General features: G+C 38.1%; 2 protein-coding genes across 7 annotated transcripts in view; one reads left to right on the top strand and one right to left on the bottom strand.

Moving 5' to 3' along the window:
• Pfn4 (profilin family member 4) overlaps nt 1-17,216 on the bottom strand; it is a 44,739-nt gene that overhangs the window by 16,178 nt on the left and 11,345 nt on the right. The gene's annotated exons all lie outside the window — the stretch shown is intronic.
• Nucleotides 1-17,216, top strand: part of Fam228b (family with sequence similarity 228 member B) — a 35,278-nt gene that overhangs the window by 8,215 nt on the left and 9,847 nt on the right. For 4 of the 6 annotated variants that reach the window (XM_031356662.1, XM_031356660.1, XM_031356659.1 and 1 more), the window contains exons 3-7: nt 2,236-2,304; nt 3,054-3,245; nt 3,810-3,890; nt 15,382-15,469; nt 15,556-15,712. In XM_031356662.1, coding sequence (XP_031212522.1) covers nt 2,236-2,304; nt 3,054-3,245; nt 3,810-3,890; nt 15,382-15,469; nt 15,556-15,712 — 587 coding nt within the window. Of the gene's footprint in view, nt 1-2,235; nt 2,305-3,053; nt 3,246-3,809; nt 3,891-15,381; nt 15,470-15,555; nt 15,838-17,216 lie in introns of those variants that run through there. The other 2 variants (XM_031356663.1, XM_031356664.1) reach the window with 2 other exon arrangements.

The raw sequence follows: 17,216 nt of genomic DNA, 5'->3' as shown, positions 1-17,216 counted from the left end.
TTCTTCTTCTTCTTTCTTCTTCTTCTTCTTCTTCTTTCTTCTTCTTCTTCTTCTTTCTTCTTCTTCTTCTTTCTTCTTCTTCTTTCTTCTTCTTTCTTCTTTCTTCTTCTTTCTTCTTCTTTCTTCTTTCTTCTTCTTTCTTCTTCCTTCTTCTTTCTTCTTCTTCTTCTTCTTCTTCTTCTTCTTCTTCTTCTTCTTCTTCTTCTTCTTCTTCTTCTTCTTCTTCTTCTTCTTCTTTTCTTCTTCTTCTTGACAGGGTTTCTCTGTATAGCTCTGGCTGTCCTGGAACTCACTCTGTAGACCAGGCTGGTCTCGAACTCGGAAACCCGCCTGCCTCTGCCTCCCAAGTGCTGGGATTAAAGGTGTGCGCCACAACTGCCCTGGCCACTTTACTTTTCTTAAGCTTTGGTTGGGCTGCATAAAACCCTGTTCACAGACAGTTCAGGTGCTTCAGTGGTAGAGCATTTGCTTAGCATAAATAAGGCTTCATCTCCACCACTGTTAGGGAAGAAAAGTCATAAGTGCCATGAACTTTGCTTTATAATTCCTCAACAAGTGAGATCACATGTGTGTGGATTTTAGTTATATCCACTAGCTCTGGTAGAAACTAGTCTGGCAAAAGGAGGTGGAGTCTTTTGGTCATTCTCCAGTGTCTGCAGATTTTCAGATTGCTCTGTGTGTGCATGTCTGTCTGTCTGTCTGTCTCTGTGTGTACATACACACATACACCTAACTTTTTTTTTTTTTTTTTTTTTTTTTGGTCTGGAGCTACAACATTAATCCACTACCAATCTTTCTTTAGGACAACAGTCTTGTCAGAATCAGCAACTCTCTGTGCATAAGGAGGAAAGAAAATAAATAAAATAAATTGTGACGTCAAGGGCATTGGTTCACACCTGTAATCCTTGTACTTAGGAGGTTGTGGCAAGAGGATCACAAGTCTGAGACTCTTGGAAAGTTTTAGGACATGTTAGAATAGATAGCCAGATCCTGTTCCCTCAAAAATATTAGACTCACATTTGAGTTTGAATTGTGGTCCAGTGGGTGTGAGGGTACACTTCTTTAATCCCAGTACTCAAGAGGGAGAGGCAGGTGGATCTCTGTGAATTTGAGGACAGCCTGGGGTACATAGTGAGTTCCAGGACAGCCAGGGCTATTTATTGAGACCCTGACTCAAAATGAAACAACAGCAAAACTTTATTAAGCCCCCACAAAAATACATAAATTTACTAGGTGATTACAAGATCTTCACAAATGATACATGTGTTTATTCACTTATTTGTTATATTTATGTCCCTATTGCCTTTGAGAAAAAAAAGTTTCAGTCTACTAAGGCAACCAGTCAGAAGTCATGGAAAATTAGTTAGGAAACATAAGATGGGCTGGGTTGGTGGCATAGGACTGTAGTCTCAGTGCTTGGGAGACTGGGACAAGGAATGGATTGACACTAGTTTGAGGTCAGCCTGGGCTATACATTGAGTCCTGGCCAGCCTGGGCTACATTATAAGATCCTGTCTTAAAACAATATAAGAAGACTTCAAGGACAAATGTCTTTGTATTTCAATACTCTATTCTTAAATTTTATAAAGATCCAGCCACATTTTTATAATACTTTTACATTTCATGTAATTTTGTAGATAAAAATCCATGATTCATTTTATCCATAATCTTTACATTTCAGTTTTTAAAAAGCAATTTCAAAAACAACTCAACAGGTAAATTTATTATCAAAAAGTAAGCAGGGGAGCATGACGTGGAATGCACCCACCTTTAGACCTTGTGCTGTTGTATCTCGGTGTTTGTCTCTAGGTGTAGCTTTGCCTAAAGTGGTGCTAAGCTGGCATAGCCTTGCATTAAATATACAGCGAGATTAGTCTGCCTTCTATGGTTAAGATGCCTCAAATAGAGGCCTGTGCATATCTGTCTTAGCCCAGGAAGGTGGAAACATTTTATCAGATATGGAAGAAGATGGCTGTAACTGACACGGCTCTGGGAAAGTCATTTGACTGTCCTTGGACAGAAACATCTGTGAGATGAATTATTTCTTACCTTGAAATGAGCTGTAACCAGGAGTGGAAAGAACAAAGTAGTATTTGGAAAAGTGCTTAGTGATACAGAAAATTGGATTTACAGAGAAGGCATCAGGAATATGCCTGTTACATAAAAATATAATAGGCGCAGATAATGCTAATGATCCTTAAAGATTTGATTTTTGGACTAATTCTTTTCTTGTAGGCTTTAGCTAAAGAAGATTCTGATGCAGCTGTTCAATCAATTTTATATAGAGAAAATTATATAATGAAGGTAAGAATTGGCTACAAAATGCATCTTAAATATTTTTTTCACTTTCAATGTAGTATTTACTCAAAAATTTTGAGTAAAGTTCAAGGTTTTAGATAATATAAAAAATAAAACTAAAAGCACTCATTAGCAATTGGGATTAAGTGGTAGACATCTCTGAGGGTGTGCTAGTGGTTGGCAGCCTCCTGAACTTCAGAGTATTCTTTAACACTTCACAGGAAGGTACAGCTGTACACACACACATGCACATCACACGTACACAGACATGAAATAATTTTTCTAGGATGAATTCGCTTACAATGTATACTATATTGCTTATATTGCCTCTCAATGTATGGTGTATTTAATTTATTTTGTTTAAATAAAACTTTTTATTATTATAGATGTATATATGTATGATATATGTGTATGAGCACACATGCCACAGCACACATGTGGAAGCCAGAGGACAACTTTGTGGAGTTTGTTCTCTTCTCACCTTTATGTGGGTTCTGGGATCACACTTAGGTTGCCAGCTTGAGTGACAAATGTCTTTACCTGCTGAGTCATCTCATGGTGTATTTGATTATCAGGAAGGATGGGCATGCTGCCACCATTGTCCATGTATCCTTGGTTTTGGCAGTGTGTGCCAAATGGAGAAAGTTAAAGGGTTGAATGAATGGGTCATTCTTAGGAATAATTGAATCTTACACAATTTTAGGATATATAAGCTTCAGGAAGATATGTTTGTCTTTCTGTCACTGTTTTTGTAGGAACTAGATAAGTATTTATATCATCATGACTTCTTAAACACAAGAAGAAAAGAGATGTTGTATAAAAAATGGGTTGAACGTGTGGCAGATCCTCTCCAGAAGAAAATTGTAGAAAAAGTTCATTCACATAAGAACATTAAAAAGAGGAGACATCAAGAATTAGACAATTTTTTGAAACATTCAAATAAGAAGGTACTAAGAGATCATTTTATACTTTTTATATTGGTTTAAAAAATCCAGGTTATTTTGTTCACTTCCTCTCTAGTTATCCAAATAGTCTGCCTCTTTCTCTTCTATTTATATATAACCTATACTCTGATATAGATAGTATATTCTCTTCAAAATTAAGTTGTATTTATTCATGTACCTCTGTGTGTGTGTGTGTGCGTGTGAGTGTGCGTGTGTGTACGTGTGAGTGTGTGTGTGTGTGTGTGCATGTGCGTGTGCGTGCCTGAGCTTTCAGGGAAGTCAGAGATCTTTCCATTGTGTTAGTTGTGGTGATTGAACTGAGTCATCAGTCTGGTGGTAGGACCCTTACCCACTGAGCCATCATCTTCTGCATGATGGGATGTTATTGATGCTGTTTTGAAGCATAAGACTGGAACTGTGTGGGACAGGGACTGGAGCTCAATGCTTCAGTTTTGTCCCTTATAACTGAAGGGCAGGAGGTTCAAACCTATTGACATTTGAGTTCTGATATCCTCAGAATTAATTGTGTACCTCTTTCTTATGTGCGGTTTTATTTCCTTTTTATAGGGAAATGCATTTATAGAGCATTATGATCCAAAAGAATATGATCCTTTTTATATGAGCAAAGAGGACCCCAATTTTCTGAAGGTAGGCAGGTTTCTTAACTGTGATAGTATGTGTCTAGTTGTTCAGAGCAGCCTTAACATATACATTGCCTTGTTGTGACTTACAAAAGTTTAGTAGCATTGTGAGAGAGCTTTCCTATCTTCATATATTACAAAGGAATAAATAACCAAAGGCCAAAAATGAGTTAATCTCTAGAAAACACGAAATTCTGTATAATAACTGAATAATGGGAAATGTTTAAACATTTTCAAAAACGTTAAAACTTGCTACAGTAGTAATACATTCTTTTGTTTTGTTTGTTTGTTTGTGTTTTGGGAGAGGGTCACTCTCTGTAGTGTTAGCTGTCCTGGAACTCATTATGTAGACTAGGCTAGCCTCATAGAGGTCCACCTGCCTCTGCCTTCCTTGTATTTGGATTAAAAGCATGCACAACTACATTCTTATAACAAATGAGAAAACTGATTTAAAAAATACTAAAAATTTTATTACCCCAAACTAATTGCTTGTATTCTTATATACCTTTCTGGATTTAATTTATTTACTTACTTATTTGGTATTAACCAGATGTTTGTTTTTCTTTCTATATATTAAGCATATGTTCTACCACTGAGCTATACCCCTAGCCCTACGTTTTTTTTTAAATTCATCTCCACTGCTGCTGTGTAAGGTGATTCAAGACAAGGCAGTACAGCACAGATAGGTCACTTGTGAGAGCCATCCAGCTGTGAGTAGCAGAGCGTGCATGGGTCTCTAGTCATCTACCACACCTTGCTATGCTCTTACAAATGTAAGATTTTATGATGCTTATTTCTGTAGCTAGGTTTTAATTTTCCTTAGTCCATGTTATTAGAAGTAGAATTGATAAGTTCATATTACCAAACTGTCTGCATGATAGGGTATATATACTGAAACTATCATAAATTTTTTTATATTTTACTAATAATGGATATTATAAAACAAAGAAACTTCCCAATAAAACTATTTTGGGTCATAAGATACTTTTAATCTGCTGTTATTTTTACAGTGTTCCCCCATTTTACTCTAAATTTGTATGTGTGTGTTTGTGCTATACACCCTATTTACATAGGTGAGAATTAGAGTTTAGAGTCTTAAACATACCAAGTAGTAACTAACATAGAGGTGGAACTGTGATTTGAACTGGAACTGGAGTTCTTGATAATCTATTAGTCCATTTCTGCTGCTATAATAGAATACTTTGGACTAGGTAATTTATGAACAACAAAAAGTTATTTTCCATGATTCTGAAGGATAGTGTGGTAGCTCAGACAAGAATGGACTCCATAGACTTATATATTTAAATACTTGGTCCTCAGTTGTTGGAACTGTTTGGGGAGGATTAGGAGGTGTGGCCTTGTTGGAGTAGCTGTGTCACTGGGTGGGCTTGAAGTTTCAAAAGATTCAGTGCTGTTCTCATTGTGTTCTCTGCTTTGTGGCTATGGATTAAGATGTGAGCTCTCAGTGGCTGTTCTAGCTCTTCTGTACCCTTAATCTGCCACCATAAACTCTTAGTCCTCGGGAACTGTATGCCCAGTTAAACTCTTTCTTTTATAAATTGCCTTGTCACGGTTTTTATCACATCAATAGAAAAGTAACCAAGAAAGCTAAGAAGTATAAGATGAGGCTGTCAACACACTGTGTGTCTAGTGGAGACCATTCTTAAAGGATGGCAATTTCTATATGTCTTCACATGGCATAAGAACAAACAAGGCCTCCTTCAGGAGGATTCCCTCATTTGACCTAATCATGTCCTAAGAGTTCTCCTCTTTATGATGGATTGGTGATTAGTTATCAACATATGAATTAAGGGAGGGGCACAGACATTCACACTGTAGTTTCATCTGAATTCCATACTTCCTTTTTAAAGTAATCTGAATCCTTGGAATTTTAGCAGCTAGTCTTAGAGCTCTGTGGACACTTGGGATCAGCTGTTTCCTTAGTAGTGCTTCCCCATTGTGATGAATTTGTACTCATGGGATCAAAAGCCATGGCAACAAAACTCTTCCCACCACAGGATAATATGTCATATTACCAAATTCTGCTTATAGTAAGAAGTATGTTGTAATATACAGTAAAATGAATTTAATTTCATTTAACATTCTTGGAAGAGCAGCTAAATTTTTGATTATGAAAACTACATTTTTTTTTTTTACATTTTGAAACAACTTTAATATATGGTTAGCTGAACCATTCCTCTCTTGCATTTAAAAAATAGACAAAAATAGATATTATACTTTGTCATATGTTATTTGGAAATCCTTAATGAAGTGGCTAAATGGAGTTCATTAACATATGCATTAGCTCACATATTTATCACTTTCTGAAATTTATATTATTATTATTGTGTGTATATGGGCATGTGTGTACATGCATATGCCATGGTGTGTGGGGAGCTAAGAGGACAAGTTTGGGAATGAGTTCTCTCCTTTCACTGGTGGACATTGGGGAGCAGACTCAGGGATCAAGCTTGGGTGGCAAGCACTGTTACTCCTGAGCTGTCTTACTGGCTCCACTTACCACTGTTTAAAGAAAACACTTACAACAATTTTAAATAATATAGACCACTAATATTAACTATAGTCACCAATTTTTTTAGATTTCTTTTAAAGTTTATATATGTGTATACACATGTTCTGTATGGGGGATATCTGAATGTGAGTGCCCACAGAAGTCAAAAGAATGTATTGGATCCTTTGAACCTAGAGTTATAGGCTGTTGTGATCTGCCTAACATGAGTGCTGGAATCTGAACTCAGGACTTCTGGAAGGGCAATATGTGCTCTTAACTACTGCTAAACCTATGCTCTACTCCTGCCTCACTTTTTGAGACAGGATCTCACTGTATAGTTTTGGTTAGCTGTCCTGAAGCTCACACTATGTAGGCCAGGCTGACCTTGGATTCACAAAGATTCATCTGTCTCTGTCTGCAGTACCACATCCAGGACTGTCTAAAAAAAAATTATGGTTGTATTCAAGTAATTTATTTATTTATTTATTTTTACTTTTTGCTTTTTTAAATTTTGTCATAGTCTTTAAAATTTATAAAATATTGTAACAATAAAAATGAGTATTATGAAAATTGTTTGATATAAAACAATAATCAGCTGGGTGGTGGTGGCGCACGCCTTTAAACCCAGCACTTGGGAGGCAGAGACAGGCAGATTTCTGAGTTGGAGGCCAGTCTGGTCTACAGAGTGAGTTTCAGGACAGCCAGGGCTACACAGAGAAACCCTGTCTCAGAAAACAAAACAAAACAAAACAAAACCTAACAATCAATTGAACAGTCTTATGTAGATGCTTGTCTACAGCAATACTGAAAATACATACATTTAGCCCAGAAGTGTGGAATACAGGAAGAACAACCCACAAACCACAAGAAACTCAAGAAGTAGGAAGACCAAAAGGTGGACATTTCATTCCTTCTTAAAAGGGGGAATCAAATACCCACTGAAGGAGTTGCAGAGATTAACTATGGAGCAGAGACTGAAGGAAGGACAAGCCAGTCTAAATATAGCTATCTCCTGAGAGGCTCTGACAGTACCTGACTAATACAGATGTAGAGGCTCACAGCCATTCATTGAACTGAGTACACAGTCCCCAATGAAGGAATTAGAGAAAGGACCTATGGAGCTGAAGGGTTTGCAGCCCCTTAGGATGAACAACAATATGAACTAACTAGTACCCTCAGAGCTCCCAGGGTCTCAACCACCAACCAAGGACTGCACATGGTGGGTCTGATTGTTCTGGCAGCATGTGCATAGTAGAGGATTGCAAATTCAATCATCAGTAGGAGGAGAGGACCTTGGCCCTGTGAAGGTTCTGTGCCCCAGTGTAGGGGAATGCCAGGGCCAATAAGTGGGAGAGGGTGGGGTGGCAGGCATGGGGAGGGGGAGGCAACAGGGGTTTGTTCTTGCTGTTTTTGTTTGTTTGTTTTTTGGAGGAGAAAATGGGAAAGGAGAAATTTACATGTAAATAAAGAAAATATCTAAAAAAAAAAAGAAAATACAAACATTTGTCTCAATATAAATTTGAAATAACTCCAAACATATTAACTGTATATTTTAAAATATCACATCACTACTAGTATTTTTTAAATGGACATAAATAGATAAATAGATAAAGTCTTTTTGTTTGTTTGCTTTGTATTTAGTAGAGTTTAAAATCTTGGCTATTACTGTGGTACAAGTCCAAAATAAGAACAATTTTTAGACATTGGATTTCATTGTAATAAGGCTGTACTTCAGTGACCCTCACATCACCAAAGTATTTTACCTCCATCATAGCTAAGCTGAGAGTTGACAGTTCTGCTGCACCAAGGAGTGTATTGTAGGCACAATTTTTGGATACAGATTTCCTGCTATGGTCAAAGCTATTTGACTTCAGTGAGCGACTTTATTCTCAGCCCACAGAGAATAGGTTACATTTATTTAAGAAATGGTGTGTGTATTAAGATGGTCTATCCATGAAGTCATTCACCAACTGTTTCAATGAACAATGGTTCTGCTTGGAGGGTGGCACAGACATTAGGTGAGGGTAAGAATCTGGTTCATTGGCTGTGGTGATTTTGAAAAGCATTCATCTCAGAGAAAGAGTAACTTATAAAGTCATCTTCTTCAAACTTTGATACAATAGTTACAAATATCAAGCAAAGCATTCAGTCTCACTTTCTGTTGTTCTCTTGCAAGCCACCTCCCAAGTTAATTGTCTACATTTCCTTTGGCTGTATAATCTTTTGAAATATGTAAGCTGTTCTGAAAACCATAGTATAGTGTAAAAACATCAAATAAACAATCCTACTAATAGAGAGGCTGAGATAGGATTCCTGATTTCAAGACCATTATGTGGAACCCAGCAAGACACTGTCTTGTACAAAAAAGCAGAAAGTGTATATGGATTGTACAATATTGGACCTATTTCTCCAATTACCAAATTAGAGAGACCAGTGGATGACAGCCAACAAATTTCTAATTCCTCATAATTTTGGATTTCAGTCAATTAGGATATATTGGTAATATTAATTTTCATATTAAGAAATTAAGAAAAAATAATTACTATTTCCTGTTATTTTTGTTGTTCTGCTTAGAGGGTGGCACAGACATTAGGTGGAATTAGGTTTGTGTGGGTTTGTTGAAAGATTACTTTCTTGCTTCTTCTAGGGTGTAGTTTTGCTCCTTATGTTGATGTTTTCCATCTATTATCCTTTGTAGGACTGGATTTGTGGAAAGATATTGTGTAAATTTTGTTTTGTCATGGAATATCTTGTTTTCTCCATCTATGGTAATTGAGAGTTTTGCTGGGTATAGTAGCCTAGGCTGGTATTTGTGTTCTCTTAGGGTCTGTATGACATCTGCCCAGGATCTTCTGGCTTTCATAGTCTCTGGTGAGAAGTCCCGTATAATTCTGATAGGCCTGCCTTTATAAGTTACTTGATCTTACTGCTTTTAAAACTCGTTCTTCGTTTAATGCATTTAGTATTTTGATTATTATGTGACGGGAGAAATTTCTTTTCTGGTCCAGTCTATTTGGAGTTCTGCAGGCTTGTATGTTCATGGGTATCTCTCTCTTTAGGTTAGGGAAGTTTTTTTTCTATAATTTTGTTGAAGATATTTATTGGCCCTTTAAGTTGGGAGTCTTCACTCTCTTCTATACCAATTATCCTTAGGTTTGGTCTTTTCAATGTGTCCTGGATTTCCTGTATGTTTTTGGTTAGGATCTTTTTGCTTTTTGTATTTTCTTTGACTGTTGTGTCAATGTTTTCTATGGTGTCTTCTGCCCCTGAGATTCTCTATTCCATCTCTTGTATTCTGTTAGTGAAGTTTGCATCTATGACTCCTGATCTCTTTCCTAGGTTTTCTAACTCCACGGTTATCTCCCTTTGTGATTTCTTTATTGTTTCTATTTCCATTCTTAGATCCTGGATGATTTTGTTCATTTCCTTCACCTGTTTGATTGTGTTTTCCTGTAATTCTTTAAACGATTTTTGTGTTTCCTCTTTAAGGGCTTCTAGCTGATTACCTGTGTTCTCCTGTATTTCTTTGAGGGAGTTATTTATGTCCTTCTGTAAGTCCTGTATCATCATCGTGAGAAGTGATTTTAGATCTGAATCTTTCTTGTCTGGTGTGATGGTGTGTCCAGGACTTGCTATGGTGAGAGAATTGGGTTCTGATAATGCCAAGTAACCTTGGTTTCTGTTGCTTATGTTCTTACACTTGCCTCCACCCATCTGGTTATCTCTAGTACTACCTGCCCTGGCTAAATCTGACTGGGGCCTGTCCTACCTGTGATCCTGGTTGATCACAGAACTCCTCAGAACTCCTCAGAGTCAAACTGTCTCTGTGATCCTGTGATTCTGGGATCCTGTGATCCTAGGCCCTTTAGAGCTCCCGGGAGTGGAGCTTCCTTTGGGTGTTGTGGGACTGGCTGCAAAATTTGCACCCAAGGTCTTCTCAGAGCACCAGTCCAGACAGACTGGAAGGAACCCGTGCCACTGGGCAAGTGGAGTTGCTGCATGCCTGGGTCCTGCTGGTCCCAGTTTCTCCTGGTGTTGGGACAGATGTTATGTCTTTGTCTTAGTAAGGGTTTCTATTCCTGCACAATCATCATGACCAAGATGCAAGTTGTGGTTTATTCAGCTTACTTCCACATTGCTGTTTATCACCAAAGGAAGTCAGGATTGGAACTTAAGCAGGTCAGGAACCAGGAGTTGATGCAGAGGCCATGGAGGGATGTTCCTTATTGGCTTGCTTCCCCTGGCTTGCTCAGCCTGCTCTCTTATAGAACCCAAAACTTCCAGCCCAGGGATGGCACTACCCACAAGGGGCCCTCCCCCACTTGATCACTAATTGAGAAAATACCCCACAGCTGGATCTCATGGAGGTACTTCCCCAACTGAAGCTCCTTTCTCTGTGATAACTCCAGCTTGTGTCAAGATGACACAAAACCAGCCAGTACAGTCCTCCTGGGCATGTTAGAGCACTGGAAGTGGAGCTTCCTCTAGGTGTTGTGGGACTGGCTCTGATCCTCTCAAGTAATTTATTAATGAAGTTTTTATGTGGGTGTATGTATTTGTTAGGGTTCTCTAGAGTCACAGAACTTATTAGTCTGTGACTTGTAGTCTCTATGTAGTAAAGGAATTTATTGATGACTTACAGTATGTAGTCCAGCTCCCAACAATCAACTCCCAACAATGGTTGGCAACAGCTGTGAATAGAAGTCCAAGGATCCAGCAGTTACTCAGTCCCACAAGGCAAGCAGGCGAAGCAGAGCAAGCCTTCCTTCTTCTTTGTCTTTGGGGTTCACTGGTCTGCCAGTCTAGCTTAATCAATGAGCTTCAGGTCCCTATGAGAGACCTGGTATCCGAGAGCAAGGAGGATGTCTCCTGAGGAATGACACCCAAAGTTGATCTCTGGCTTCCACATGCATGTATTTGCATCTCTGCACACACCTATACAACTTTTAAAAATTATAAAAAAAAAGGATGTAGTTCAGTGGTAGAACATTTGCTCAGCATGTGTAAGGCCCTGTGTCCAGTACCCACCATTTCAAAGAAGCCTTTATTTTCATGCCATCAAGGAAATTTTTCATTTTGAGAGGCATTTTATTAGAACTAATGTGAGTCTCCATATGTCCAAGTCAGGGAGAAATTTAATATTCAACCCAATATATAGAAATTCAATATGCATAGGTCTTCTACCTGTGTTTTATAGTAGATTCTGAGAAGAGTCCCCAAAGCCTTCTAACTCTTGGTAGGGACAGCTTTAAGGTCACACTAATCATCCTTGTAGCCCTATGATGCTGTGGCTCCAATGCTGGTCCGTGTTTGTAGGCTTGGCATTGTTCCCCCATGCCTTCAAGTTCAGACCCTTGTTCAGGTTCTCTCAAGGCCTCAAATGAGGGAAGCCAGGGAAAACTCCCCTGAGCCTGGATTTCTGCTGTCCTACTCTGTGCTCTTTATGCATATGATATCTCCTTCAAGGCCTTGCACTTGAATTGCTGCAGTACATAAGAACATAATTGTTCTTATTCTCAATTCTGGCTTGTTAATTAGAGCTATCCATTGTTACCATCTTTCTCACCTTGACCCTCCTTGTACAGAAAATGGTTCATCTTACTCCTAGCAGTAAGGTTGCTGATAGTCCAGAGACAGCCTAGGCCAATCAGAATGAACCTTTCTTCTCTCCTGGCATGGAAAGGACCTGACTTTTAGGAGTGCAGAGGAGTGATTCCTTCTTTAGTATCAGTCTACAGCCTCTCTGTATATCTTATATATGTAGCTGTACTCAAGAATTGTTCAACTTAGGGATGGGCATGTAGGCACATTCCTGTAATCCCAGCAATCAGAAAGCTGAGGCAGGAGGATTTCAAGTTCAAGACCACCCTGGGCTACATCTTAAAAAGCAAAGCAAAACAACCACAAAATGGGGCCTAGGTATTTAGGAGAATGTGCTGCACTTTCAGAGGACCCAGGTTTGATTCCCATGCCAGGTGGCTTATAACTGCCTGTAACTCCCACTCCAGAGGATCAAATGCTTTCTTCTAGCCTCCAAGGGACTTACACACACATGATACATGTACACAGACACACATATGCAGAAATAACAATAAACCATAGAAAAATATTTTTTAAGTCATGTTCCTTTAGCATAGCAAACCATTGTAATATTTGACAAATGAAAGCACATGGAAGAGACTTCTGCTGTGTGGTGAAATGAAGTATGGCTGCTAAATTGAGAGCTGAACAGGCTAGCTTTGTTCTTTTCCTGAGACAGCATTTTTACCTGAAAGAATGGTTTGCAAACCATGGTTATTAAATTTTGGCTGGCAGACATTTTCTGGAAAATGAATGAAGTGATGATAACAGGGTTTACTTCTAGAGATAAGATGTAACTTTCCAACAGATATTTGACTTTTGGAAAACTCACATGTCTGACTACCCAGACTGTGCTGGCTAGACAGGCAGTACTATTAGTGAATGTGAGCCTTGGCATTATATATTGAGATGTATAAGTTCTTGGAAGACCTTATATATGCCTCAGACTATATTCCTCCCAGATAACCAATTCATTCGGCTTTGAAGTCATACACAGGGAAAAGATTCATTCTAAATGTTTTCTGGTGTGGCTTTAGATTCCATATTATGGCTAACATAAGGAACTTGGGATGGAAAGAGGGCTCAGTGGTTAAGAGCACTGGCTGCAGGTACTCTCTCAGAGGACATGGTTTGATTATCAGCAAACATATGGCAGCTTACAATTGTCTACAATTCCAGTTCCAGGGGATCTGATGCTTGGTACCTTTGTAGGTACCAAGTAAGCACATGTTGGCATAACATGCAGGCAGAACACCCAAATACATAAAATAAACTAAAAATAAAAGCAAGCAAAAAGGAAACAATCATTTGTTAACTTTGAATAAAGTGTCAAATAAAAATATGCACACTGGGCCCCTCGAGGTTGATCTGCAGAGAAAACAGCTTGCCACACAAGCCTGACAACTTTATTTCAGTCCCTGAGGTCACCATGGAAGATAACCATTCCTGAAAGTTGACTTCTGACCTCTACAGAAGTCACAAAATACAAACAGTTATTAAAAAGAATATTCACAGTGATGTGAGAAGGCTGTTAAAATGCTTCTTTCCTAATATTCATGCAGTGTGCATTTTTCAGCTTTTTCAATTACAACAAATCAAAGCAGATTATATGCAGAAACAGGCTAAAAAACTTTTATTTTAAGCAAGACATTAAAGAAAATTACAAAAATATAAAACAGTATGTAAGTTTTTGTTTTGGAAAATAGAATTTTTAAATAAAAGATATTTCAAATATAGAATTATTTTTAATTAATAAAAGATTTCTTAGTCTTAATTTCATATATATATCTCCAACATCAACATATCTAAATGATACAGATGCAAGTTCTTTGGAGGTATCAACAACTCTTTATGGTTTGTTTCTTATACATGGAAAAAAATATGGAATGCAGAGGTTTGGCATGGTGGCACACACTTGAGTTCCAGGTCAACCTGGGCTACATGAGTCCCTGTTTGAACTAGACCAAACAGGCAAATGAAATGCTACTTGATTTTGTGTGCCCTCTTTATACAGGGGCCATACTAATATTTTCTATATTATGTGTTCTGATAAAGTGAGCATGATAAGTTTTAAAATTTTTTCAAGAATTACTAGATTGCAGTATTTTTAACTGGGTTCTGTGGTCCACAAGTTAAGAACATAGTCATTACTATGTATCCCAAAATGTAAAAATTCAGTAGTTCCCTAATTCTCTAATTCCCTAGAAATAGGGACATGTGACATAGTTGTTGATTAAACTTATGATTGTTGTTACTTTCTTTAAAGTTTAAAGTTATGTCTTCACCAAAAGTCACATACAAATAAGATGCTAGCACTGTTTTTGTCCCTACACAACAAGTTAATGCTTGTTCATCCTGTTTTACGCTCCATAATGTGTGTAAAAGCAAACTATAGAGGGCAGTCTACTCATTAAGTTTGAATGGTCATGTTCTGTGTTACAGTTACCAAAGAAACAAGTCTGATCATTCCTGGGAAGACACATAGGTAACCTTTCACAGGAGCAGGCTAGCCCATGACTGCAACAGATTCCAAATGCTGTTGTCTACTGTTGAATTTTTATTTTAGTAACATTGGCCAGCAAAAGACATTTAGTCCTCTAATGCTTTACATAATCTACATTTTGAATATCGCATTAAGTTTTATATAATTATTATGTTGCTGGTTGTATATCAGGATGTAGATGATCATATAAATATAAATTTCCATGTATTAAAGGTAAGTGAATATTTAAATTTAGGGGTATATGACAATGACAGCAGGGTTTATGAAGACTAAACCCATACTTTGAAATCAAAGCTAACCTTGCCTTGGGCTGGGTAGACAGTTTAGTTAGTAAAGTGCCTACTTCCACAAGCACAGGAGCTGAGTTTGGTTCCCTAACACCCTGTGAAAAACTGACATTATAGCATAAACCTGTAACCCAGCACTGGGGAAACAGCCAGATGGATCCTGGAGCTCACTGGCCAGCCAGTCTAAACAGTGGTCTTCAGGCTCAGTGAGAAGCCCTGTCATAAAAAGGAATGCAGAGAATGACAGAGGAAAACAGCTGACAACAACTTCGGGACTGCACAGAACCATACCCATGTATGCATGTGTATATGCACACATACATACATACATACATACACCCACATATATAATACTCCCCCACCTCCAGACAGACAGACAGACACACACACACACACACACAGAGCTATCCTTCCTCTTTGGCTATATGACCTCATTAGAGAAGTGTCAGTGTACCCCCATCTCTTTTTAATATGTTAAATACATATAAAGGGTATATAGTTTATAGGTCCCATATTCATAACTCTTTTGGCATAAGAACACACATGGGTGCTTAGGTTGGATCAGATGTTAATACTCAGACTGAAGTCCCATCCTCAAAAAATCCTTCTTTTGTAGGTCGTCATGCCACCATTTCGTGACCCCTTGAAAAAAGCCCAATATGACAAGGATAATGAAAAAAGAACTCTTCTGCAGTGTGAGACTGGTACTGAATTCTTACGTGGTTCCTTGCCCACAGGCAGTGGCAGGTGCACTGCAGCACACTGATTTAGGCCACTAATTTTCTTGCAGGCAAAATCTATACAATGAAAGAATTTAAAGAGATTGAGAAGGCCCGGTTGCATTCCAGATTCCCGAGTATTTCTAATTCAAGGCAAAGTATGACTCCAAATGAATGGCTTAAAATGCCCATGAGTTATATAGAAAGTGAATTTTGTAAAAGGAGCAGGTAATAATTGACATAATAGAAGGTGTGGTCTTCTTAGACATTGAAAATCTTTTCTTGAAATAGTGCTATATTTCAGTAATTATTTTTTTTAAATAAAGTCTATTGTGCTTCATTGTTCCACTGTATGTGATATTTTTCTTGGGTACTATCAAAAGGCTCCAGCTTTTGTTTTTATCAGATAGACTCTGAGGTGTCTAAGCTTATTTTACTTTTTCCTCTGAGAGTCCTCTGACATTTTTGTTTTTGTCACTATATATAGTTCATTAATTTGGAGCCTAGACCAGTATCACTTCAAATGTTTCTTAGGCACCATTCAGTCTGCTTTTAATTCCCACAAGTCTACATATTTGTGGCTGTGAATAGTGTCCTCAGTTCTGTAAGTCTTCTGATATTGGTTGACTTTACTTTTTCTTCTCGTGTTTTGGTTAGATGATTTCTACTGAGCTGTCTGCAAGTCCACTGAGTGTCCTTGTGTGTGCTGTCTACTGATGAACCGTCAAACACACCACCTGTGACATCATGATATTTGGCATTTCCATTAGATTTTTTATAGTTTTCGTCTTTCTGAAATTATTCATCCATTGGTGCATACTGTCTACTTTTTCAACTAGATTTTTTTTTCAAAAGCCATACTAGTAATCTGATAGATCCAACATTAGGATCATTTCTGAATTTGGCTCAGTCTGGTTCTGTGGATTGCTCTATATCTTCAGGAGGCACTTTATTTTACCTATTTTGCATGTGTTATGATTTTATAATTTAAATTTTTTTATGTATATAGGTGTTTTGCCTGCATGTCTGTTTATACATCAGGTATGTGCCTGGTGCCTACAGAGGTCAGAAGAGGGTATTGGATACTCTGAGCCTGGATATAATGTAAGGCACCATGTGGGTGCTGGGTATTGAACCTTGGTCCCCTGGAAGATAGCCACTGCGCTTAACTGCTGAGCCATCTCTCCTTCCCAATGTTTTGTTTGTTTGTTTGTTTGTTTGTTTGTTTTTTGAGACAGGTTCCACTGTTTCCTGGGCTGGCCTGGAACTCCCATGTATGTGTATTTCAGTAGGGCTGTTGTGTGAGGGTCTCAGGATAATAGTGGAAAAATAAAGATATCGATGTGATAAAAGAAAAGATTTATATAGTTTCAGTACTTGGAGGGCCAAAAAGTCAGAGAAAATTGGAAGGGAGCATGTATACAGAATGGAGGACATCATGCTTATTGGACACTAATACTGAACCAGACTTCCAGCCCAGTGTTCTAGGAGATATTGCCATATGTGTTTATCGCCTATGACTGCCATACTGCCTCTGCCTTCTAAGGGCTGAGAATAGAGGCCTGCTCTACCACACCTGGCTTTATGATGACATCTTTTTACCTTAGAGTATAAGCTCCCAGAGGATAGAGGGAGGATTTCAACTTTGCCTGCCTAATCTTGGTTCTCAGAGAACAAAGAGCACATCAGTCTCCATTATGGTTTCAAAAACTTTTTTTTTTTTTTTTTTTTT

The sequence above is a fragment of the Mastomys coucha genome, unplaced genomic scaffold, assembly GCF_008632895.1.
Source record: "Mastomys coucha isolate ucsf_1 unplaced genomic scaffold, UCSF_Mcou_1 pScaffold6, whole genome shotgun sequence".
Taxonomy (NCBI): Eukaryota; Metazoa; Chordata; class Mammalia; order Rodentia; family Muridae; genus Mastomys; species Mastomys coucha.
Note: the sequence above shows the minus strand (reverse complement) of the source record. Positions and strands in the feature narration are given on the sequence as shown.